The sequence below is a fragment of the Hyperolius riggenbachi genome, chromosome 2 (genome assembly GCF_040937935.1).
Source record: "Hyperolius riggenbachi isolate aHypRig1 chromosome 2, aHypRig1.pri, whole genome shotgun sequence".
NCBI lineage: Eukaryota > Metazoa > Chordata > Amphibia > Anura > Hyperoliidae > Hyperolius > Hyperolius riggenbachi.
The window spans coordinates 46,870,617-46,896,427 of NC_090647.1; the positions used below are offsets into that span (position 1 = coordinate 46,870,617).

Consider the following 25,811-nt stretch of genomic DNA (forward strand, 5'->3'; position numbering starts at 1 on the left):
TGTATCAGCTGTAACAAAGAAAGTTTTTCTTTAAAGGTGGTTATGCTGTTGTTTATGAGAGCAGAGGAAGTTCTGAGTTTAAGTCCGCTTTAAAGGAGTACTGTAGGGCGGTTGGGGGAAAATGAGTTGAACTTACCCGGGCTTCTAATGGTCCCCCGCAGACGTCCTGTGCCCGCGCAGCCACTCACCGATGCTCCGGCCCCGCCTCCGGTTCACTTCTGGAATTTGCGACTGGAAAACCACTGCGCCTGATTCGTTTCCTCGCTCCCATTGACGTCACCAGGAGCATATTGTGCAGGTGCAGACTGTACTGGGCCTGCGGAATACACTCCTGGTGACCCCAGCGGGAGTGAGGACACGGCAACGCAGGCGCAGTGGTTTTCAGACTTTAAAGTCTGAAATTCTAGAAGTGAACCGGAGGCGGGGCCGGAGCATTGGGGAGTGGCTGCACGGGCACAGGATGTCTGTGGGGGACCATTAGAAGCCCCCGGGTAAGTTCAACTCATTTTCCCCTGACCCCCCTACAGTACTGCTTTAAGACTACATTATAGTGATTCTTTGTACTGACCAGTAGAGGGTGCTCTTTCTATGCCATGCATGAAAGCAGTGACTAGACGAAATGCTTTTTATTACTGTTATGTTTAGCAGGACTATTGATGGTGTCTTGCAGGCCACAAGCAGAGTCCCCGCTGCAGGTGACCATCGTGGATTTTTTGGGGTCCCAGCGTTCCTCACAGTCTCCGGCCAGCTGCATCTTGAAGTTATGTCAGGGTAAGGCTGTGTGTATAAAATTGAATTAAAGTGAGATTCCACATTGAGTCTCCACCTCTTCCATGTGCAGCCCTTCGTACACATCTTCCATGCGCAGCGCCTAATAAATTTGCAGCCCTTTTTGCATACACAGCTCCTCCACCATATGCACCTTGTTCTTCCAGTTGCAGTTGTTGCTTCCATAAAGAACCCCTCTCACATGTGCAGCCCCTCCACAATTAGCAGTGCCTTATTCCACATTCAGCCTATAATTCAGTATACAGCCTCTCTTATATATACAGCCCCTCTACCATGTGCAGCCTCTCCCTAGTTTGAATCCCTTTTTTGCTATATACAGCCCCTTATCCATGTGCAGTGCTTTCTTCCATATGCAGTTCCTTTTTCCGTATTTGATTATTATTTAGTATTTCTGTAACTGACATTTTCCGCAACGTTGTACAAAGTACATTTAAAGACGAACTGTAAGGAAAATAAAATAAAGCATAACATTGCTTATTTTTTTCAATATAAATTTTTATGATCTATTCAAGAAAAGGTGAAGATTTCTCATGGGAAAGGGGGTAATCAGCTACTGATTGGGATGAAGTTCAATCCTGGGTTACAGTTCCTCTTAACTGTCCCTTTAGAGGGGCTCACAATCTAATCCTACCATAGTCACCTAGCCATCGCAGTCTAGGGCCAATTTAGGGGCAAGCCAGTTCACTTATCTGTATGTGTTTGGCATGTGGGAGGAAACTGTAGTGCCTGGAGGAAACCCACGCAGACATGGGGAGAACATCCAAACGTATTGCGGATAGTTCCCTGGCTTCCCAGGGATATACATCCCCTCTTCCATGTGCAGCCCTTTCTTCCATATACGGCTCCTCTTTTATATACATCCCCTCTTCCATGTGCAGCCCCATAGACAGAGAGATGGGTAGCCAGGCATTAGAATCTAGGAAGGATGTTTGAATAACAGAGATGTGAAGGTCCTGCTACAGAGGAAGCTGATTAGCTGCAGTTAGGAACCAGTTTAAGGCAGCAGATACATAAAGGCACATTGGAGGCAGCAATTATTTGCTGGGTGAAATTGATTTTTTCCTCTTTATCTAAAGTACATGAACCATAAAACTGACCCAGTTTCCCTTTGTCACTATTAAAGCAGAAGGGACAGCTATACTAACACATATTTAAAGGGAATGTCCGAGGATTAAAAAAAAAATAAAAAATCTACTTACCTGGGGCTTCCTCCAGCCCCTGGCAGCAGATATGTCCCTTGCCGCTGCTCTGGTGTCCCAGGATCCCCTCCGTTGGAGATGCCGACGTACTGCGCCTGTCCGAGTGCTGCTGGTGACCGCGTTCACGTGGTATCAAGCGTTCTGCGCAGGCGAGGTCAGCATCGCCAACCGAGGGGATCCCGGGACACCGGAGCTGCGGCAAGGGACATATCGGCTGCCAGGGGCTGGAGGAACCCCCAGGTAAGTAGATTTCATTTTTTTTTTAAATCATGGAACACTTCCATTAAGTAGATAAATACTGGTTCTACTTACAAAATATGTGTATTATATTGTCCACGTTTTGATTTTGGTGAATTTTATATAGTAAATAAAGAAAAAACTGTTCCAGACATTTTCCATCTTTACTGCCTCTGACTGAAGCCAATCCCAATGTCATTTCCTGCCTTACTCTTGTTTTTTTTTCTGCTAGAAACTGCACTGTCATATCTAGCTTGCTTTGTAAACATGTGTGAGAACCGCATAGATCGTATTTCAGCAGCTTCTGCAGAGGAATGAGGTGTATATCCCTTCTCAGCCTCGTGTCACACTAAACTGCCCTCAGCCAATCAGTGAGGAGCAGGAATATGGGAGGGGAGATAACCAGCTTCCCTCTCCTCGGCAATGTACCAGAATAGAGCTAGGCTGACTGAGATAAGATTCATTACAGAGAAACATTTATGCTTGCAATGCAGACTGCATGTAGACTACATAATGAACACAGAGCAGTGGGTAAATGGATTTTGATTTTGTGGCTGAGAATCCTACTTTACTGTGTGTTTCTTTGCCCGTTCAGAGCCTTCACGCGAGTGTTCACCTTCGGCCCCACCTTCAGAGCGGAGAATTCACAAAGTCGGCGACATCTGGCGGAATTCTACATGGTGGAGACCGAGATGTCTTTTACTGAGAGTCTGGAGGACATCATGCAGGTACCCTACAGGCGGCTGTAGTCAAGTGCACCTTCTATATAGACATAAATTACACACAAAAAAAAATCTACGTAACAACAAAAAATAAATGAAAAATAATTCCACAGCTAAAGTTCAGTTTTCACACACAAACTTTTCAAACAATATCTAATTTGACTTCAGCGCAGGTTGTTGTTTTCCAAGTTCCACCATCACACCAAAATTAGCGAATACGCTTAGCAGCTCCTACGTCCCTATTCACAACATCGACCTTCGCATCAAAGTAGTCATAAAATTCAGGAAATCCATCACTTCAACAAATGATAAAACAAGAGTCTCCTCTAAGTGTAAACTATAAGGATTTATTACAGATTAAAACCATATGACATGGGTTAAACCTTCCTTCCGAGCCTGTATCAAAGGTCCCCGATATGCAGATAAGGCATTTATCAATGTATGCAGGGCACTGCCACAGCACACGTGTCTGCCACGCTCGACCAGTTTCAATAGCTTCCTCAGGGCCTGCATGGCAGCAGGTTTGAAGACAGTGCTATAAATAGCCTACCTAATGAGCCTTTAGTACGCCCATTCATTTCCGGTAAGACTGGGATGCGTGAGTGCTGCTACGTCACTCCCAGTCTTCCAGAGTCTGCCTCACTTCCGCCCTCACCCGGACCTCCATCTTACTTATTTGTAGCCACAACAGGTGAGTATAGGGGAAAGGAGGGCAGAATAAAAATTGTCAAATATTAAAAAAGGCTATTAAGCCAAACCTTTTATTCAACTGCTTCCGGACCACGCTGATTGAAATCGGCGACCTGTTTGGGAGCTCTTATCCCTGCCAGGGCGTAGATTTCAATAAGCGCCGTATGGACCCACGGCTACCGCGGTGACAGCAGAGCTCCGTGAGCCAGTCAGAAGCCTATTTCATTGACTCCTCACCCTGTGCCTTGTGGTCACTGTGAGCCAGTCACGGAAAGAGCGGCGGGGCCGTGTGGCGAGACGTTGGTGAACCACTTTTTTTGTACCAGCAGTCTCTGGTCCTTAAGGGGCCAGAGACTGCTGTTACTCAAGTTATTTAAAAAGAGAATAGAAGGAAACAACTTATGAACAGTACATCCACAAAATATTTAAAATGCCATCTTGTGGACAATTTTAAGAATGAAAGTCCCAAAAATAATTATAGCAGTTTTTTTTATATCCTACTTCTCAAGTTCTCTCTTTAAATAAAAAGTTGGGCTCAGTAGCTTTTTTTTAATGTTTGGTGTTTTTTATGCTGCCCTCCTTTCCCCTATTTTTGCCTGTTGTTCCTACCAATAATTAAGATGGAGGTCCAGGTGAAGTGAGGACAGAAGTGAGGCAGACTCTGAAAAGCCGGAAGTGACGTAGTAGCACTCGCGCATCCCGGTCTTAGTGCACCGTCTTTGCACCCACCACCACAGAGCCCCTGAGGAAGCCATTGATTAGTGAAACCGGTTGGGAGTGGTGGATGTGTGAGCGATGATGATGCCCTGTATCCATTAATAAACGCCTTATCAGCAAATCGGGTTCATGTGGTTCGGGCCCGAGTGTAAGTTTTAATCCATGTCATACAGTTTTTGCTTCTTCATGACCTCCTTCAACAGCTCCTCCTCAACCCCTACTCTGCCCTCAGTCGGCGTTGCTTCTGTTCTCAATATACACTTCTTACATTGGAAAATTCATCCCTGGACTCAGCCCTTTCCTTCATCCACAACACAGCCAAAACGTCACCAGAGCCCCTTCCTGACCCAGGACACTACCTAGCTGCTCATCCATGCCCTCATCATCTCCCAGCTTGATTACTGCAACTCCCTTCTGTCTGGCCTCCACTTGAACCGCATTGCCTCCCCTTCAATCAGTTATGAACACGGCTGCTAGACTCATCCATTCTTCTCACCGCTCTGCATACATATCTCCCCTCTCTAAATCCCTGCACTGGCTCCATATCCGATTAAGGAGCGTATCATTATTCATGGATTTGGCACTGTGTTACTTTAAGGTGTATAATAAATGGGCCTTTCTTGTGCTTCCTTCTTAGGTAATGGAGAACCTTTTCAAAAGTGCCACATCGTCATTGCTGAACAAGTGTGCTGAAGACTTGAGCCTCTTCTTCAAGTACGTCTCTCCAGGACAGGAAGTAAGTGTGATGTCACAGCAGGAAGTAAGTTTGATATCACAGCAGCAGAGCTTGGAATCTGACGTGTGTATGATGAGCAGTGCAGTGGCGTAGTGGTTAGTGCTTCCGCCTTGCAGCCCCGGTTCAATTCGCAGCCAGGGCACTATCTGTATGGAGTTTGAATGTTCTCCCCGTGTCTGTGTGGGTTTCTGCCTTATCCTGCAATGGATTGCAATCCGAATTGCAATGCAGTGTGATTGTGGATGCCATGCTGCAGTTTCCTGCAGCAGGAACCCGCATCCCTATAGCCAGTCATGGGAGAAACTCAAGAAAGTTAATGTTGCATACACCCCAGGGTATTGGAGCTGAGCTGTGCATTAGGATCATAAAGGCTGCAAAGATTGGTGGAACTTTCGGAAACCAGGATTGGCGCGCATGGTTTTTTTCTTATGGATTTCATGGTACAACTAAAACCTGGTACACACCTTTAACTTTAATTGGCAAATTACTGACCAATTTTGCCTCCTCCATGCAGCATGAGAGCATATCTACACAATCTGCTCATAGCATTCAAAATCTATTGGCCCTCATACTACAGGGAGGTGCTAAAATTGGTCTGTGATTGGCCAATTATAATTGAAAGTGTGTACCAGGTTTAAAGTGAACCAGAGACGAAGCACCCTCATGTATTTTACCATATATATCAGTGGGAACATTAGAGAAAACACCTACCCTGCTCTCTGTTTCATTCTGCACTGCTCAGCCTGCTTCTAATCAGCCCCGATAAAATCCCCAACTGAGCACTCAGTCTGGCTTCGCTCAGGAATCATTATAGTCAGTCTTCTCTGATGTCTTTTCAAGCCCAAGCCTGCCCCCTTCTGGCTCCGCTTTCCCCTTTCTGTATACTTGCAGCATCACAGAGAGCTGTGATGAGATGGGAGGAGCTGCTAATGTAAGGGTATATTGAAAAACGTGTTGTTTTTTTAATCTATATTTGTTAGTCATTAGAGGTTTTTAGAAATGGTGATTTCATTTTGCTCAAAGCCCACTAAATAATATGTTTTTCTGTTGAACTGTGTTTTGTATGGAGTTATTGTAGAAAAAAAACACAAACAGCACACCAGAGCTGTGAAAATACCAGGCATAGTATTTATTTTGTAAAATCTATTGGGGGCTATGTTTATTTTGTGCCAAAGCATTAATCTCTGGTTTCCTTTAAAGGGACCCTGAGTAGTGCCCGAATTAAAAAATGTCACTTACCTGGGGCTTCCTTCAGCCAACCGCAGGCCACGAGGTCCCCCGGCGTCCTCCTGGCTCCTCTTCGTGTGCCTCTGCCGGCCCCCATTACTGGCGACACCTGAGCCGGCTCTTCCTGGATCCTTACGCTGCTCGTCATCACGGTGGCCGGCGTGACAGGTCTGCGCATGCGCGGAAAACCGTGCATGCGCAGACCTGTCACGCTGGCCGCCGTGATGACGAGCAGCGTAAGGATCCAGGAAGAGGGAGCTGTGGTTCTTTTATAGGGGCATGCTGGGAGTTGTGGTGCCTCAATGGGAGGCCCATAGAAGCATGGGAGGGGTCCACTAGAAGGTCAGGGAATGCTATGGGGGAACTGCCAGATAACCTGTCAGCAGACCAGCCCACTCAGCAGAAAGCCAGACCAGCCAGCACAGAAGCCAGGTAACTCTGCCTAGTTATGTTTAAAGGAGTTATCAGGAAAAAAAATAGCCCAAATGGGCTTTACTCACCTGGGGCCTGAATACGGACACCGGAGACCAGGACAGCGGTGGGGAGCGTAGCGGTCGGCGCAGGAAAGTCCGCTGCAAGGGGCTGGAGAAAGCCCCAAGTGTGTAAAGCCCATTTGGGCTATTTTTGCCTCATAATTCCTTTAAGTAACACTGCCTATTTATGTGATATGATGCTTTTCTTTTTAATTAATGGAGGGGGGGGAGGGGCTTCAGCCAACATTTTGCTGGGCAGCCTACTTATTTAGACCCCTGTTAAGTTTAGGTAAATTTTGTCTACACCCATATTCTGGTGCGTAGCCACACCCATTTTCTGGCTGGGGTGCCTTAGAGAGGAACTGTAACAGCAAAACGTCCCCTGGGGGGTACTCACCTCGGGTGGGGGAAGCCTCCGGATCCTAATGAGGCTTCCCACGCCGTCCTCCGTCCCTCGGGGCTCTCGCTGCAACCCTCCGTACAGCCGTGACGTAATATTTACCTTCCTGGCTCCTGCGCAGGCGCTCTGACGGCTGTCGGCTCCGAAGTAGGCGGAAATACCCGATCGCCGTCGGGACCGCTGTACTGCGCAGGCGCAAGTCTCCGGCGCCTGCGCAGTAGAGCGGACCCGACGGAGATCGGGTATTTCCGTCTATTTCCGAGCCGAAAGCAGCCACAGCGCCCCCGCTAGAGCCAGCAAAGGTAAATATTGAAATTACAGTCGGGCCTGTCGCCGGCTGTTCGGAGGGCTGCAGCGAGACCCCCGTGGGATAGACGACGGCGTGGGAAGCCTCATTAGGATCCGGAGGCTTCCCCCACCCGAGGTGAGTACCCCCCAGGGGATCTTTTTGAAGTTACAGAGTCTCTTTGAAGTGCCCTGGATCTCTTAGAATCCTAGCAACGCCCCCGTATATTCCCATTTAAAATGCATTTAGAAAAATATAATTCTTAGCAAAAAGTACCACCCAAAGAAAGCCTAATTGGTGGCGGAAAAAACAAGATATAGATCAATTCATTGTGATAAGTAGTGATAATGTTATTTGCGAATGAATGGGAGGTGAAAATTGCTTGGATGCATAAGGTGAAAAAACGACTGAAGGCTGAAGTGGCAAAGGAGACCAGAGAGAATGAGGAGACGGATGGACAACACACAGAGGTATGAGGACCCGACATGAATATACCTCTGTGCTTATCTTCGGCAGCTTTGCTTCGGGTCAGGCATCCTTTAAAGGATACCAGAGCTCAAAAAGTTTGGAGAAACTGGGGAAGCAGGCATATACTGCTAACTGTCCTTATGTCCACCGCTCCCCCCTGTTCTCCTCTCTATCCCCCGTAGCTCACCTTAAAGTCCCCCAGGATCCTCTTCCGGTTGGCAGGGTCAGGACTTACTGCGCAGGCGCTGGCCGAGAGAGCATGCGTATGATGTCACTGCGTCATGCTCATAACGTCATATGCAGGACGCTCCCGGCCACAGGCGCGCGCTGTAGCATGCAAGCAGCCTGGCCGATGCCTGTGCAATAAGTCCCAACCCTGCCAGTTGGAAGAGGATCGGGGGGGGGGGGGGGGCGCTTTAAGGTGAGCTATGGGAGATCCGCATCCAAACTGGTGATAACATTATGTTGTGTTTACTTAATTGTAGCAGAGAGGAATGTTAACATTCCCTGACAGTTCTGGACACATTAGAAGAACTTTCTGCACAGATACACTGCTCAGAAATCATTACTGGGTACATTACAATATAAATATACCAGTTATGAATAAAATGCAATGGCAGCTTTCAGAGCAAATAAAACTGTACCTTGGGTAATTTCTAAATTAACCACTTCGCCCTATCTGGACGGATATATCCGTCCAGATGGGCACTGCTGCTGCAGCCGTGTGGTGCGCGCGATCGGGCGCGCGCCCGCGCGTGCTCCCGCTGCCTCCCGCTGCCCCCCCGATCAGTGAATGGGAATATAATTCCCATTCACCGATCTAAGTCTCCGGCAGAAATGCCGACGCTTTCTCATCAGAGAGCGCGGTATTTCTGCCCCCAGGAAACATCACCTTCTTCTTATAGTTCCTAGATGCGAGATCGTTCGCATCTAGGAATTTTTTGAATGTGGCCATCTTGTGGCCAAATAGTAAACTGCACCCACATACCTAAATTAAATAAAAAAATACATTATATTACATCTAAAATTAGCTATTTACCTACCAAACTAAAATTACCCAAATACATTTTTGTATTTAAAAAAAAATAAAAAAAATTACAATTAAAAAAAAAAAACTACATAAATAGTTACCTAAGGGTCTGAACTTTTTAAATATACATGTCAAGAGAGTATCTTATTAAATTTTTTTAAATTATAAGCTTATAAATAGTGATGGACGCAAATTGAAAAAATGCACCTTTATTTCTAAATAAAATATCGGCGCCATAAATTGTGATAGGGACGTAATTTAAACGGTGTAATAAGCGGGACAAATGGGCATATAAAATGCATGGATTTTAATTACTGTAGCATGTATTAATTTTAAACTATAATGGCCAAAATCTGAGGAATAATGATTTTTTTCCATTTCTATCTTAATCTTCCTGTTAAAATGCATTTACAGTAAAGTGGCTCTTAGCAAAATGTACTACCCAAAGAAAGCCTAATTAGTGGCGGAAAAAACAAGATATAGATCAATTAATAGTGATAAGTAGCGATAAAGTTATTGGCGAATGAATGGGAGGTGAACATTGCTCGGATGCTTAAGATTTTCGACGCTGTAGGCTGAAGTGGTTAATAATAATACTTATGCACAAAAGCAAATATGATGACTGTATGGGATATAAAAAGTAGGAAAACCCATTTTTATTGAATATTTTGTCAGAAGTTTAATACCGCTTTAAGGAAACTAAGACTGACTTCACTAAAAGTGAACATGGCTTTCAGTGAACCAGACCCATTGTAATCACATGGCGGATCATTTGTTAGTTCCCATTAATTTATCTCCTGCTTCCCCAATCTTTCCAGGAGAGAAGCGAGAAGCTACTGAAGGACAAGTTTATAGTGTAAGTCATTGTTCCTGTTTCCACTGCATTTCCTTCTTGCTTTGTGTTGGTATTGCATAGGAAGCATATGCCAGATGAAACGGTTCCCTTGCAGTAATGGGATTACTGTATTAAAGGAAAACTGAACTGAGAAGTAGATGGAGGCTCCCATTTTTATTTAATTTTAAACAATACCCGTCTCCTGGTAGCCCTGCTGATCTATTTGGCTGCAGTAGTGTCTGAATCACACCAGTAATAAGCACGCAGCTAATTTTGCCAGCTCTTTGTCAGAAACACCTGATCTGCTGCATGCTTGTTCAGGGTCTATGGCTAAAGGTATTCAAGGCAGAGGATCAGCAGGACAGCCAGGCTACTGTCATTGTTTAAAGAAGAACCGTACTCTTGCACAGGTTAGAAGGAAAACAGAGCAATGCACCCTGTATGTATTTTGAGAATTTAGCCTCATCCGTGATGAATCACAAGTTTTAATTTCATCTCCTCAGCTGTGTTAACACCTGCCACAGCAGAGCTGCTACTTTGTAAACACCAGGATGTTAACAATATGTCTACTTCCATGAATACAGGAAGTAGACACACTGCAGATTCATTGCAGGATTTGTATCAACTGTAACAAAGAAATGTTCTTTTTTAAAGGTTATTATGCTTTTGCGTATATTTAAGAACATAGAGGAAGTACTGAGTCCCAGGACCGCTTTCAAAAGTACATAAATATGGCAGCCTCCATATCCCTTTTGCTTCAGTCGTCCTTTAAAGGCACCCTGAGAAGTGGCATAAATTTAAAATCTGGACTTACCTGGGGCTTCCTCCAGCCCCTCTGTAACCCCCGAGGTCCCACAGCACCCTCTTTCTCCATTCCATGGTCACGCTTGAAGCTCCGGTAATCTGGCGACTTCAGATGACGTTGTGCATGCGCTCCCCTGGCGGGTCATCACACCGGGCGCCGTAAGCGTCTTGCGCACATGCTTTTCAGTCTTTAGAGAACCACGCATGCTTAGGGAGCTTACGGTGAACGGCATGCCGGGGGTGCGCATGCACAACTTCAGGAAGCCCTAGGTACGGTAAGTCCAGATTTTTGATACTCCTGCGCCTGAATAAATTTCATATAAACTATGAAATTTATTCAGGCGCAGGAGTATCAAATTATCCCTTGTTTTTCACTGTTTGACGAGCTATTGAACACTAGCCCGTTTTCTCTTTGCAGCCTAACATTAACTCCTTCCACCCAAGCGCAGCGTTCTCTATGGTTTTAAGTCCAGATTTTTAATTCACGCCACTGCTCAGGATCCCTTTAAGCAACATCTGAACTGAGAGAGATATGGAAGCTTTCGGATTTTTTTCTTATTAAACAATACCAGTTGCCTGGCTGTCCTGCTCATCTCTTTGGCTGCAGTAGTGTCTGAATCGCACACCAGAAACAATCATGCAACTAATAATCTGACTTCAGTCAGAACACCTGATCTGCATGCCTGTTGAGGGTCCATGGCTCATAGCATAAGAGACAGAGGAGCAGCAGGACAACCAGGCAATTGGTATTGCTAAAAGGGTAATAAATAGGTCAGCCTCCATACCCCTCTCAGTCCTGCTGTCCTGTCTGGTGAACTAGAAGTCCCAGCTTACCTGAAGGCCTCCTGTGTCCGCTCTGCAGCACAAGTTGAGTAGCGGGAATAATTGGCTGGGCCGATGTCCTGTGGCTATTCCTATCCATTACACAGTAGCATTATCTCCGTCAAGGAGCTGTTTGAAATAGCAGGCTGTTTGGTTCATGAGTGTAATTGAGCCACAATTAAACCTGCAATCAGGAACAGTTAAGACTTCCCTAAGTAGGGTAATTGTGGCTGAGCAAATTGGGGCTTGTTATAGGGAAATTAATATGCTAAAAACAGAAAAGGATCTCGTTTTGTTGACAAATAATTCCCCCCCCCCCTTCCCCACAGAATATATCCCTGTCTGATCTGATATCACTCACTTCCTGTGTCTCTTTTTTTCGGGTGTGTTTACATTTTTCACTTTTTTTCTCCCTCACCCAGGGGCAAGTCTTCTTGCCATTTAGGGCAATGTCACATGTACTGAGTTTAAAGGGAAATTTTACAGTAGATTCCCAGTTAACTGGAATTGGCCGGATTTTCCATAAGGCACTGTAGGCGCATGCCTTCTTGCACCTGATGTTAGAGAGGCAGCTCACTCCTGTCCCTGAGCGCCTCACTTCCTCCTTCCCTAGGCCTGAGCGGGGGATAAATGATAGGTTACTCTGGCCACCTCATACTAAAGGGCACCTGTGGTTGCCTACGCCGGGCAGGGGAAGTAGGAAAGAGTTGACAGCTGGGTCAGCCAGCATACTTGGGGTGCGGTTCGGCGGGTGTTTGTAGGTTCATGGAGGTTGAGGTCTAGGGTGCCAGAACATCTGTGCCTATAGGCTCCTGTGATGTAAATCCGACCCTGCTAACCGGTATGCCTAGCGGGGGAGAATGAGAGTGTTCCTACCGCAGTCAAGAGTATTGTGCAGCAGTAGCGAGTCACAAATGCTCTGGGCGCTGGTCTTCTCTCCTGTAGCTCCCAGAGGCTTTGCGGCATCCCAGCGTGTCACCATCGGAGCCGTGCACAGAGGATGCCGCAAAGCTTCAGGAGCTACAGGAGAGAAGACGACCGGCGCCCAGAGCATTCAAATTCAGTCAAGGGGGGGCGGGGTCGGAGCAATTAAAAGCAGCGCCGGAGATTTCAGCGCAGCCGGCATCTCCATAGGCTGTAATAGGAATTACGGCTAAAGTGGTGCTCAGACAGTCATTTGAGCGATGTCAAAAGACGAAGCGCAAAGAACTGTAAAACAGCGTAATTTCGTCCGCCAGCAATAGCTGGAAGCCGAATTACGTATTTCCCCACCATCCACTGTGACCTGGAGGGGGAATAGTAATTAACATTGCCGGGATCTTTGCAGGAGCAGAGCGAGACGCAGAGGGGTCGTCGTTTAGTGTTCTATTTAACGCCGGTTGCTTAAGAAGTCAAGCACACATACCCGGCGTCAGGCAATCCCTGCCTGTTCTGGATAAGTGACAATCTACTGTGATTTCTTGTTCCAGACTACTAAGAAAATTAAAACCTTTCCTATGTGTCCTCTATATATGTGTTGCATTGTAGTTCTTTAGGTTGTGGAGTTGCAGTGTTGTCAAATACATTCCCTTCTGCAACAACTGATATTATCAGGGTAATGGGAGGGGCCAGTATCTAAATCCCCTATGAGTAGGTGGACTAGTCCAAAACCTGTCAGATCTGTCTAATATTTGCAATCTATTGTGAAATCGACACTGGAAAATAATTAATAGTGCAATTTACTCTGGAACAAATGTTATGCCTATGCATACACATTCATTTTAAATGTTACAATTTTTCACGATAGTTATCCCTTATAGTGTGTAGTAGCTACATCTGGAGATGGGTAGTACAGTTGGAGATGGATAGTACCTACAGTCAGAGCTGGGTAGTACAGTTGGACAGCCATTTAATTTCTCTCTTGTGCAAATTGTATTACTTACATGTTGTGCTTTCCTCTTACAGAATGTCTTATACAGAAGCTATTGAAATTCTGAAGAGAGCTCCAGACACATTCCAGTACAGCACAGAGGTGGGTAGCACTGTGGATGGGGTCCAGTGCTTCTTAAAACTGATCTAAGTATGCAGGTACAGCACATTAGCTATAGTGTGCACTGAGCATAAAAATATTCTGAATTTGATATAACACATCCATTGTAAAAGTAGTTCCCAGCTCTGCTGTACTCTGAGCTGTAGGACTTGTGATTCTTACACAGATGACATTACTTTGGGACAAAAGGAAGTAGAGTAAGTGTATGGACAATAAAGGTTTCTCACTGTCTGTGTCCCTTGCAGTGGGGGTGTGACCTGCAGACGGAGCATGAGAAGTATCTGGTCAGGCACTGTGGAGATGTCCCAATATTTGTCATCAACTATCCGTATGACCTCAAACCTTTCTACATGCGTGACAACGAGGACGGACCTCAGCACACAGTGAGTAAAGCTGGATGCAGGCACTGGAGGGTGGTTGTACAAAGCATGATCCTATTGCCACCATTACTAAACCATCCTCTGCCCAGGTTCACTTCTGAGGTGTGGGATGTAAGTGAGGGCATTCTGCTGCAGGGGAATAGAGTACCAATCAGCCAGGTAAAGCCATCTTGGAAGACACATATTCCCCTCAGTAGTCCCACTGACTGGGCTGTGCCCACATGGGAAAGCGTATGGTACCCAATCTGAAATTGATAACACAATCTAACCAAGATAATCCTATGAAGTCTGTATGCCTCTACTGCAGAACCTATTTGCTTTATATACATGGCTAACTAGACATGGAGCAACTAATACACTGCTCATTTTAAAGTGAACCTCCAGACTAAAAATCTACTCAGCAGCACTGAAAAGGCTTGGTGTTTTTTTTTTTTTTAACAGTTTCACAGCATCAGAACTTTGTTTTTCTCACCCAAGCCTCATAGCTGCACAGAAGCTAAGCTCCGCCCATCAAAGAAATCTGCCCGGGCATTATTCCCCTGATGCTGTGCAAAGCATGATGGGATTTCTGATGTTGTTGTTCTCGTGGCCTAGCGCGCACAGCTGGGAGGGGTGATCAGGACACAGGACAGTTGGAACTGTGTCTCATGCTCCCTGTCACTCCTTTCAACCAAATAGATGGCTGCCCCCATGAAATCACAAACATGTGCCTGTTCATTTAAAACAGGATGGTTAAGATATTATATTACCTATCTACTTTAACATAACTAATGTAACTTAATGACAATGGCTATCATTCATAAAGGAGCTGTCGGTAAGGGGAATCAATGCGGGAAAACACCACTGCCGGTATTTTAGACTTCTGGGTGGGCATTCATAAAGATGTATCCATGTGCGGAAGCAGTGCGGAGATTCCCCGAAGTAAACTAGCGGTAGGCAGGCGGTAGGCTTGCGGAGACACGGAAGCTGCCGAGTTGATACATTTCTCCGTGTTCCGCTCTACTGCAGCTGCCTGGGAGGTCTGTGTGTTTCCATTCACTTACATTGTTATCGCTACATCAGAGGAAGCGGGACTTCCCGACCGTGATCTTTATGAATTAACATTTTGCTACATTTGTTCCGATAATCACCGCATAAGGCGGTGATTTATCACTCTGCTCGGTAGTGTCATTTTTTCATGCGGAAAGAGCCTTTGTGAATGCTGACTTTGCAGAGTGTTCGGTAAAGTCAGCTGTTTTAAGCATTTCCGTATGCGGAAATGCTTTATGAATGATACCCAATATGTTTGTTTAGGCTGAAGTTCCTCTTTAAGCCTGAAAAAAATAAAACAGATACTCTCCTATAATGAGGGAAAGCTCTGGCTCCTTCCCGCTTCTCTCACGGTCCCCTCGTTCCAGTGATGTCACCCTGGTTTGAATCCCTTGCCTCGAGAGTCTTCGGGAGCCCAAATGCTGCTCTATACTGAGCATGCGTGAGAATGGACACTTGTGCGTGCGCAGTATGGAGCCACCTGTATTTGGGTGCACTCAGACTCCTGAAGACTTCTGAAGCCTGTCACTGTAGCAGAGGAGCAGTATTCCACCGATCGGTTCGATACTGCTAACCCGGTGACATCGCTAAAACACGGGGACCAGCAGAGCCTTCCCTCTCCATAGGTGTGTATCTGTTTTATTTATTTTTTTCAGGCTTAACATTCACTTTAACAACGTTAGAGACGTACACTGCTTTTGACTTCAGTTGGCAGAACTTGTTGTGATTTAAATTCTTGGAATGTTTGGATCTCTCTCTCTGCTAGCAGAAAGTATTGAAACTGAAATCAGAAGTCCTCTGTTATTGTCTCACACTGCCTCCTGGTGACAAGTGGCCATAAATACACATTACAGCAGTACTAATTAGAAGCAAGGAAATGTAACAAAGAAGAAATTAAAAAGTGCTAAAATAGATTGGCCTGGAGCACTTGCAAGCCTGTAAATAAATTGGCTGCTAAAGGGTTAACCATTTTACAGTCCTTACATCTCGGCTGAGATCCACCTAGCTAGCGATAAGTCTATAAACCAGTCCAGGTTCTACAGTGAGTGAAATTTCACTTTAAATCTAGAACTTGCTCCTCATCCTAATGTAAGGACTTAATTACTCTGCCACCTATTTAGAGAGCCTCAGAAAAGATGTGTTGGTGTCTATTAATAGCAATGGGGTTTATATTCTTTGTTATTTTGGTCTTGCCTTGGTTGAGGACATAGATCACATGTATCGTGGCTTCATAAGCATATAATTATTACCATGTGAGTGTTCTCTGCAGTGTGTGTGTGTAGCTGGGGCGTGTTAGTGTGTAGAACAGCCTTTCTCAACCTTTTTATCCTGGTGGAACCCTGCAAATAACTTTTGAGTCTCGAGGAACCCCAGCATTTATTTTTCCGGAGGCATGATCTTTAAAAGTAGGTGAGGCTGTTAATTTCACTAACTCCTATTGCCCCTGTTTAACTCTCTAGTAAGGCCACATGTGAAATATGGAATTCAGTTCTGGGCACCACATTACAGGAAAGATATTGCAGTTTTAGAGCAGGTGCAGAGACGAGCTACAAAATTGATACGTGGGATGGACGGTCTCACTTTCCAAGAAAGGTTAGATAAACTGGGTTCATTTAGTCTAGAGAAAAGACGCCTTAGAGGGGATGTAATTAACATGTATAAATACATCAGAGGGCAATTTAATAGCTTGGCGGATGAGCTTTTTGTCCCTAGTCCTTCTCAAAGGACTAGGGACATGATCTGCGCATGGAGGAAAAACGTTTTAGCCATTTATTTAGGAAAGGGTTCTTTACAGTAAGCGTGATTAAGATGTGGAATGCATTGCCCCAGGAAGTCGTTATGGCAAACTCTATACCTGCATTTAAAGGGGGCTTAGATGCTTTCATTGCGTTGAAAGACATCCATGGCTACAATTACTAGGTAATAAATAAACAAAAACCCAGCGAGCTCCACTCACTATGCTAAGCCTAAATATACTGTGGGTATGCTGCAATAGTCACCAGTGTTGCACCAACATGTATTATACGTTAATTCTATACCACACTATGCGCTGCCTCACAGTCCGCTAGAAATGAGGAAGTCCAGAGTCTCACAGTACTCAAAAACAGGTCCTCTTCAATCTTCAAATCATCAAGCCTCATGCAAAGACAGAAAAAAAAAAACACAAAACATCTTTATCGCATAGGCTGCAAATTCAATCCAGAAGTCCTCCACCAGTTATGGCCCGTGCACAGTAACTACCAGTATCACCATCAGCCATGCACACCACCACCCGTGGTGACCGCTCTCACCTTGTGCTATGGCTGCCCAGACTCACAGACAGCTGTCACAGCATGTGATTTCAAAATGATCCTTTGACTCTTCTTATCCAATGCAATTATCAAGCAGATCTCCCAAAAAGAAAAAATTAAAACATCATTGCGCAGACTGTGTAACTGACATGGAGAAGGGACCACTCGCCGGGATATGTCACCGTGTAAAGTTTATGGGGGCCACCATCAACACCGTGCCACCCCCACCTTTCGAGATTGTGCTCATCTGATATCTATGCTGCCCAGATCACAGACAGCTGCAACAGCGTGTATGCACGATCACTAAGTTCCCAGCAACCTCAATCAACTACCAGCATATCATCAATTAAAAGTTCAGGACGTCTCCTTCTGCACTGCCGCTTCCTGCCCGTTTCAGCCACGCCACGGGCAGGAAGCGGCAGTGCAGAAGGAGACGTCCTGAACTTTTAATTGATGATATGCTTGGTAGTTGATTGAGGTTGCTGGGAACTTAGTGATCGTGCATACACGCTGTTGCAGCTGTCTGTGATCTGGGCAGCATAGATATCAGGTGAGCACAATCTCGGAAGGTGGGGGTGGCACGGTGTTGATGGTGGCCCCCATAAACTTTACACAGTGACATATCCCGGTGAGTGGTCCCTTCTCCATGTCAGTTACACAGTCTGCGCAATGATGTTTTCATTTTTTCTTTTTGGGAGATCTGCTTGATAATTGCATTGGATAAGAAGAGTCAAAGGATCGTTTTGAAATCACATGCTGTGACAGCTGTCTGTGAGTCTGGGCAGCCATAGCACAAGGTGAGAGCGGTCACCACGGGTGGTGGTGTGCATGGCTGATGGTGATACTGGTAGTTACTGTGCACGGGCCATAACTGGTGGAGGACTTCTCGATTGAATTGGCAGCCTATGCGATAAAGATGTTTTGTGTTTTTTTTCTTTCTTTGCATGAGGTTTGATGATTTGAAGATTAAAGAGGACCTGTTTTTGAGTACTGTGAGACTCTGGACTTCCTCATTTCTAGCGGACTGTGAGGCAGCGCATAGTGTGGTATAGAATTAATTACTAGGTAATGCCTAATGATGTTGATCCAGGGATTTTATCTGATTGCCATCTGGAGTCGGGAAGGAATTTTTTTTGCCTTGTAAGGGTTTTTTCGCCTTCCTCTGGATCAACAGGGATATGTGAGGGAACAGGCTGGTGTTGTACTTTGTTCTCTGGTTGAACTCGATGGACGTATGTCTTTTTTTCAATCAAAATAACTATGTAACTATGTATGTAACTGCCACTCATTATACTGTGCTCATTATTATTCTGACCCCCAATTTAGTGCTTCTTTTTAAAGTAGCCCCTATTATAATGTGCTGTATTATACTTCCTCCACAATGGGGGAAAATGCCAGGGAACCCCTGCAGAGTCCTCGAGGAACCCTGGTTGAGAAAGCCTGCTGTAGAACTTGTGTGTGTGTGTGTGTGTGTGTGTGTTGTGTGTGTGTGCGCATACCTGCAGCTGCAGTGTGTGTGCGTGCTTGCGTGTGTGTGTGCGTGCGTGTGCATGCAGCTGCAGTGTGTGTGCGTGTTTTCTGCATTGTGCGTGTGTAGGACCTTGCAAGGGGCTGTATAGCTGGGGCGTGTTAGACAGTCTGTAGAGCCACCATGTGCACCAGCGGCTGCAGTCTGCTCATGCTCACAAAGATGTCGGGAAGCTGGCTTTTTTTTTTTCATGACCACCATGAAAGTTTGGAACCTTGCAATTATTATTATATAGTATTTATATAGCGCCAACATCTTCCGCAGCGCTGTACAGAGTATATTGTCTTGTCGCTTAACTGTCCCTCAAAGGGGCTCACAATGTCATCCTCACCATAGTCCTATGTCTATGTATGTATTGTGCAGTGTATGTATCGTAGTCTATGGTCAATTTTAGGAGGCGGGGGGGGGGGGGGGAGCAATTAGCTTATCTGTATGTTTTGGGATGTGGGAGGAAACCGGAGTGCCCGGAGGAAACCCATGCAGATATGGGGAGAACATACAAACTCTGTGCAGATAGAGCCCTGGCCGTGATTTGAACCGAAGACGGATTCTTAGAACCCACCTCGGGTTCTCTTAAAACCCTTTCTAAGATATACAACTCCAAGTATGTATTGTGGGAGTGTGTGTGACGTCACGCATGCCCACATGTACGCCGGCAACCACGTGGGGTACATGTATTCCGGATGGAGCCTTAAGCCAGCAGCGGCCACAGACAAGTAGTGCATCGGGCACTGGGGGGGCACATTTGAAATTATAGAAGGACAGCAGCAGATGCGGCGTCACAAGGCAGATTCCGGATCAATTTCAGCATGAAATCGATCGGGAATCGGCCTGCGGTGAATTGGCAGCCGACAGATCTCTCTGATTAGATTGGATTAGAGAGAGATTTGTCTCTTGGTCGAATCTGCCCATCATTGCTAGATGTATGGCTGCCCAAAGATATTTGTCCCGTGTGGTAGATCTGCCACGTTCTATCCAGTAGTGCCCAATGCAGAGGGAGGGGCCCTTATGATGTTTAGCGATTGTACATCTAGTGGCTGCATGAAACATAGAGGACAAAATATTCTGGTGTTTGGGTAGTTTGGGGGGGGGGGGGGGGAGTTTGTCTAAAAAGTGCCACGTAAGGGTCAGGATCAATTTGTATCTCAAATGTCATCGAGATCTCACGAAAGCCATTACTCTACATGTAGGAGGCAATGACTAGGGGCCGCCCAAAATAGATAAAATAATTTAAAGTAAGTAAAACTGCTTTTTTGGGGGGGTTGGCTTAAAGGGAACCAGAGACGAAGCACCCTCATGTATTTTACCATATATATCAGTGGGAACATTAGAGAAAACGCCTACCTTGCTTTCTGTTTCATTCTGCATTTCTTGCTTCTAATCAGCCCTGATAGAATCCCCTAATGAGCATTCAGTCTGGCTTTGCTCAGGAATATTTATAGCTCAATCTGTGTTCTCTCATGTCTTTTCAAGTCCAAGCCTGCCCCCTGCTGGCTCTGCTCAGGAATCATTATAGCTGAGTCATTATAGCAAAGCCAGACTGAATGCTCAGTCGTGGATTTTATCAGGTCTGATAAGAAACAAGCTGTGCAGTGCAGAATGAAACAGAAAGCATGGTAGGTGTTTTTTCTAATGTTCCCACTGATCTATATGGTAAAATACATGAGGGTCCTTCGGCTCTGGTTAACTTTAAGTATCCCTTTAAAGAGGAAGTGTCGCAAAAATCTTAAAATGTAAAACGCATATAAATAAGAAGCACATTTCTTCCAGAGTAAAAATGAGCCATAAATTACTTTTCCCCTATGCTGCTGTCACTTACAGTAAGTAGTAGAAATCTAACAGAAGTGACAGATTTTGGACTAGCCCATCTCCTCATAGGGGGTTCTCATGGTTTTCTTTATTTTTAAAAGCACTTAGTGAATGGCAGTTGCTCCGTCCAACTGCCAAAATAGTGTGCAGGGAGGCTGGCCAGCATCTTTATGTAAACCTTTTTCAGGGAATGTCTTTATAAAGAATAAAGGCCATGCTGAGAATCCCCCATGAAGAGATGGACTAGCCCAAAACCTGTTGGTAATGTCAGATTTCTCCTACTTACTGTAAATGCCAGCAACATAGGAGAAAAGTAATTTATGGCTCATTTTACTCTGGAAGAAATTTACTTCTTATTTGTATGTGTTTTCAATTTTAAGATTTTCGCGACAGTTCCTCTTTAAGTACATAAATGGTTGAAAAGTGAACAACATAAATTGGACTGGATGGCATAATTTCTCGTGTGACTTGGCACCACTATCTGCTGCGTAAGCTGAAGACAATAGACTGCTGGGCCTGAGGTTCTCTCCACCCCGCCCCTCCTCCTGTTTTCTCAGGCCAGCCTTTCACCAGTGTGACCAGAATGAAAGCGCTGATGAAATGACTGCACACACTTCCCTTTAGGCACTTTCCACAGTCTATTTTAGGACTGCTTAAATGCAGAGAAATGAAAGCTAATGAAAGGAATGCGGAGGCAGGTCACAGAAATGCTCGGGTGTAACCCTCATCCACACACACTGACCTTCATTGATGGGACTGGCCAGTGTGCAGCACAGGCATGCCACGCCCCATTTACTAGGGCCGTCCAATGGGGGCGTTAAAATATAAAATCCTCTCCCTCATGTTTTTTCCTAATTGCACTTTATAGAAAACTTCCTGTTGCACCAGATTATTGGAGGCCACTTCTGCACCGCCCAACTGACAGCATCCTCCCCTCAGCCAATTCACCTGGTGCCATAGTACCTATGCAATCTGTAAAAAAAAAATGTATGTGAACTTTAACCCCTTTTTGGCTTTGCTACAGTATATCTACGCCCCTGGAAACTTCATCTTAGCTGCAGGGACGTAGATATACGTATCTCGCCACGATCGCCACTGCGTGCGTTTATGACACTGCCCATTAGTGACTTATCCGTGAATGGGAATACATGTTCCCATTCACTGATCAAAGTGTCTGTGATCAATGATTACCTGCCTCAACGAGATACCGGTTGTCTTTGAGAAAGTGAAAGTAGAAACCGACACTATTCCCTGCGTACTGTTCACAGTACCAGGTATAAAGTGTGTGTGTGTGTGTGTGTGTGTGTGTGGCATCTAGTGGCCAAATAGTAAAATTACACCTAAATACATGAAATTAAATAAAAGCAAATACAATCTCCCATTAATTAACCCCTTACCTCCCCCTCCGCTATAGTTACTAAAGAAAAAACAAAATGAAACACTTGTAATAAAAAAGTGACATTTAAAAAAAATACATAACTAGTTACCTTAGGGACTCAACTTTTTTTTAATATGTATTTCGTGAGTGTATATTACTGTTATTCTTGCAAATAAGGGCTTGTAATTAGTGATATAGGCATCAATTCACCAGAGGTTACTGAACTATTTATCACATGGTCGGTAATTTACCTCATGTGATGACTCAAAATAGTAATTCTCCAGAAATATAGGCTGAAATACCGACAGGTCAAAATTTGTGTGAAATTCGTGCGATAAATGTGTGATAAATAGTCGGTAGTTATTTATTTTTTCTCAAAATCAGAATTCACCAGGGAAAAAGGGGGTGTGGCCATTCATTATTTTAGATCTATTACCTGAATGTACCTGGTGATATATGGTTTTTCACACAGCTGCTGCAGCTCACTCTGCAGCTAGTTTACTAGCAGCACACAGTAACAGCCTATACTGTACATATTTCAGGCACCAGAGAGCAGCCCATTCACACTATTAAGCATATTAAGCAATATTAAGCATTTACAATATTAAGGGGATGAGTGAAACGAAGGAGGAATTTAGATTTTTCATCGGGAGTGAGTGCGAAAATGTATCCAAATACCTCCTCCGTTTCACCCATCCACTTAATACTGTAAATGCTTAATATTGCTTAATATGCTTAATATGCAGAACGGAGGGAGGGATTTGTAATGGAAGGAGAGGGTCAAAAAACAGGGAGGGAAACCCTCTGCGGTCACATGCTAATAATAACCTCCTCCTCCTACCCACAATACTTTACTTCCAACATCCAGAGTGGCAAAGTATTGCATGCAAATCATTAACACCGCATAACTACCGACCATTTTTCGCTCGGTTTTCGCATCTATTTCGCTCCATTATCGCACCATTATCGCCTGCTACCGACCACTCCTCTCTCTATCCTCTCACAGTAGTAAAGTGCAAAAAAAATGTTAAAATACCGCATGAGGTAAAATACCGACCTTTTATCAGTTACTAACTCTCCTCTGGTGAATTGAGGCCATAGACTAAACGAAATAATACACCTTTATTTCCAAATAAAATATGTTTGCCATACATTGTACTAGGGACATACTTTAAATATTGTAATAACCGGGACAAATGGGCAAATAAAACGTGTGGATTTTATCCGCAGTAGCATGTTTTATTTTATAATCATATAATAAATAAATAATAATCCTAACATTTGTATAGCGCTTTTCTCCTATAAGACTCAAAGAGCTCAAGAGCTGCAGCCACTAAGAGCGCGCTCAAGGGGCCGCCCTGCAGTGTTGGGGAGTCTTGCCCAAGGACTTCTTACTGAATGGGTACTTGACCCTTTTAAAAAAAAAATTCTTATTATTCCCCTTAAAATGCATTTAGAATAAAATAATGCTTGGCAAAAAGTACCACCCAAAGAAAGCCTAAGGCCCCGTTCACACTTGCGGTTTTGTAAAAACCGGAACGGATGTCCGGACCGCACCGGATCCGGACCGGACCTAATCCGTACGGTTCCTATCCGGATCAGGTCCGGATCCGGTCCGTTTGCATCCGTTTTCCGTGCGGTATGAACACGGTTGCGGTCCGGATCCGGTTTCTTAAAGAGATAACAACCTGTAAATACCTGGGGTCTGGGAGGTCAGCAGAAGCTCTGGGGTCATTGTTGGAGACAGGTGGATACAGAGACTGCAGTTGGGACCATGGATCCAGTTATTTTTTACTCGTACCTGGGAATTCTCTCCTTCCTGTTGTTCACCTACTACTATGTGGGGAGAAGGCCTCACCTCCTCGTTATCAGACATATCATCAGACATGTTGCTGCCAAAGAGCTCTAGCATGAAATCCCTGCTGCTCCACTCTGTGAACGCTGGGCCCATGTGGTCCCCATCCAAAATGGCCACTAGAAAAAGCATAGGAAGTGGGGTAGAACGTCCGGTTTTTATAGCCAGTGTGTTGTGCGCTCTCCAGTTCTCATTGGTTTGTATTGGCCGGATGCAACAGTCCGGCTCCGCTCCGGATATGTCTGCCGGAGGAGCCGGACCAAAAAATAGCGCATGTTGGATCTTATGCCGGAGTCCGGATCCGGTCCGGACGAAACGGACGCATGTGAACGGACGCATAGACTTTCATTGCTATGCCGTGCGTCCGTTCCGTCCGTTCCGCATGCGGTCCGGCTCCGGCACGGCGATTCCGGACGGCGACCGCTAATGTGAACCGGGCCTAATTGGTGGCAAAAAAAAAAAAGATATAGATAATCCTGTGTGATAAATAGTGTTAAAGTTATTGGCAAATGAATGGAAGGAGCACTGAAAGGGGAAAATTGCTCTGGTCCATGAGGGGAAAAACCCATTAGAGGTGTGAACTGGTTAAAGATTGTGTGTTATTATGTGACAAGCAGGTGCGGCTATCCGCATGAGATTAGGTAATAAAGAAATTTGGGTGTCGGAGGAACTGTGGAAGTTTGGGCTCCACCATAAACAACCATTGGCTATAGTGGGAAATTGTTACATGACAGTCACTGCAAGCCAGATAACTAGAGATTAAGGTGTTAGGGTGCTTGGGGGCCCTGGGGCACCTCTTAGTCTAATTGCAATTAGTGTGTGTGTGTGTGTGTGGGGGGGGGGGGGGGGTTGCACGCTCATTTTCTATTGCGATGTCTGCTTGCTCATGCTTACGTGATGAACTTACAATCATTGTTTGGTTCTTGCCCTTGCTTTGCTTTGTTGGGTTCTTGCCTTTGCTTTGCTGGGTTCTTGCATTTGCTTTGTTGGGTTTTTGCCTTTGCTTTGCTGGGTTCTTGCCCTTGATTTGCTTTGTTGGGTTCTTGCCTTTGCTTTGCTTTGTTGGGTTCTTGCCTTTGCTTTGTTGGGTTCTTGCCCTTGCTTTGCTTTGTTGGGTTCTTGCCTTTGCTTTGTTTTGTTGGGTTCTTGCCTTTGCTTTGCTTTGTGGGGTTCTTGCCTTTGCTTTGTTGGGTTCTTGCCTTTGCTGTGCTTCCTTGGTGCATCTCAATATGATGCTATATTCTTTCTCTCCTCCAGGTGGCGGCTGTGGATCTGCTGGTTCCGGGAGTCGGAGAATTATTTGGGGGGAGTCTGAGAGAGGAGAGACTTCACGTACTGCAGCCACGTCTTGACAGGTAACACCAGGGGGCTCATGTTTCACGTTTGCTGATATGGGCACACATTCCTAATATAATTTTTTCCTCCACATCTGAAATCTTATCCCCCACTTCCTCTCTCCATTGACCATACGCTGAGTCCAGCTGTAGCCGAGCAATGTGTCTATATCAGGCATGGGCAAACTTGGCCCTTCAGCTGTTAAGGAACTACAAGTCCCACAATGCATTGCAGAAGTCTGACAGCCACAGTCATGACTCATAAAGGCAAATGCATTGTGGGACTTGTACTTCCGTAACAGCTGGAGGGCCAAGTTTGCCCATGCCTGGTCTATATATACCGCTCGTTCCCCTAAATGTCGCCTGAATGATCGAACTTCAAACACTAAAGAGGATAAATAACATTGTTGTTTTGTTTTGAATTCTGACAAAACCGGCAGGTTTTGGACTAGCCCATCTCCTGATGGGGGATTCTCAGGGTTTTGTTTATTTTCAAAAGCACTTAGTGAATGGCAGTTGTTTTGTCCAACTGTCAAAAAAAGGGTGCAGGGAAGCTGGCAGGCATCATTGTATAAATCCTGTTCAGGGAATATCTTTATAAAGTATAAAAGCCTTGCTGAGAATCCCGCATGATTGGGCTAGCCCAAAACCTGTCGGTTCTGTCTGATTTCTACAACCTACTGTAAGTGACAGCAACATAGGAGAAAAGTAATTTATGGCTCATTCTACTCTGGGAGAAACCT

General features: G+C 45.1%; 1 protein-coding gene across 2 annotated transcripts in view; it reads left to right on the forward strand.

Annotated features, from left to right (window-relative positions):
• The window catches only part of NARS2 (asparaginyl-tRNA synthetase 2, mitochondrial), an 85,080-nt gene that overhangs the window by 49,234 nt on the left and 10,035 nt on the right, over nt 1-25,811 (forward strand). For both annotated transcript variants that reach the window (XM_068264800.1, XM_068264799.1), the window contains exons 7-13: nt 671-771; nt 2,821-2,953; nt 4,992-5,090; nt 9,793-9,830; nt 13,380-13,446; nt 13,710-13,847; nt 24,992-25,089. In XM_068264800.1, coding sequence (XP_068120901.1) covers nt 671-771; nt 2,821-2,953; nt 4,992-5,090; nt 9,793-9,830; nt 13,380-13,446; nt 13,710-13,847; nt 24,992-25,089 — 674 coding nt within the window. The remainder of the gene's footprint in view (nt 1-670; nt 772-2,820; nt 2,954-4,991; nt 5,091-9,792; nt 9,831-13,379; nt 13,447-13,709; nt 13,848-24,991; nt 25,090-25,811) is intronic.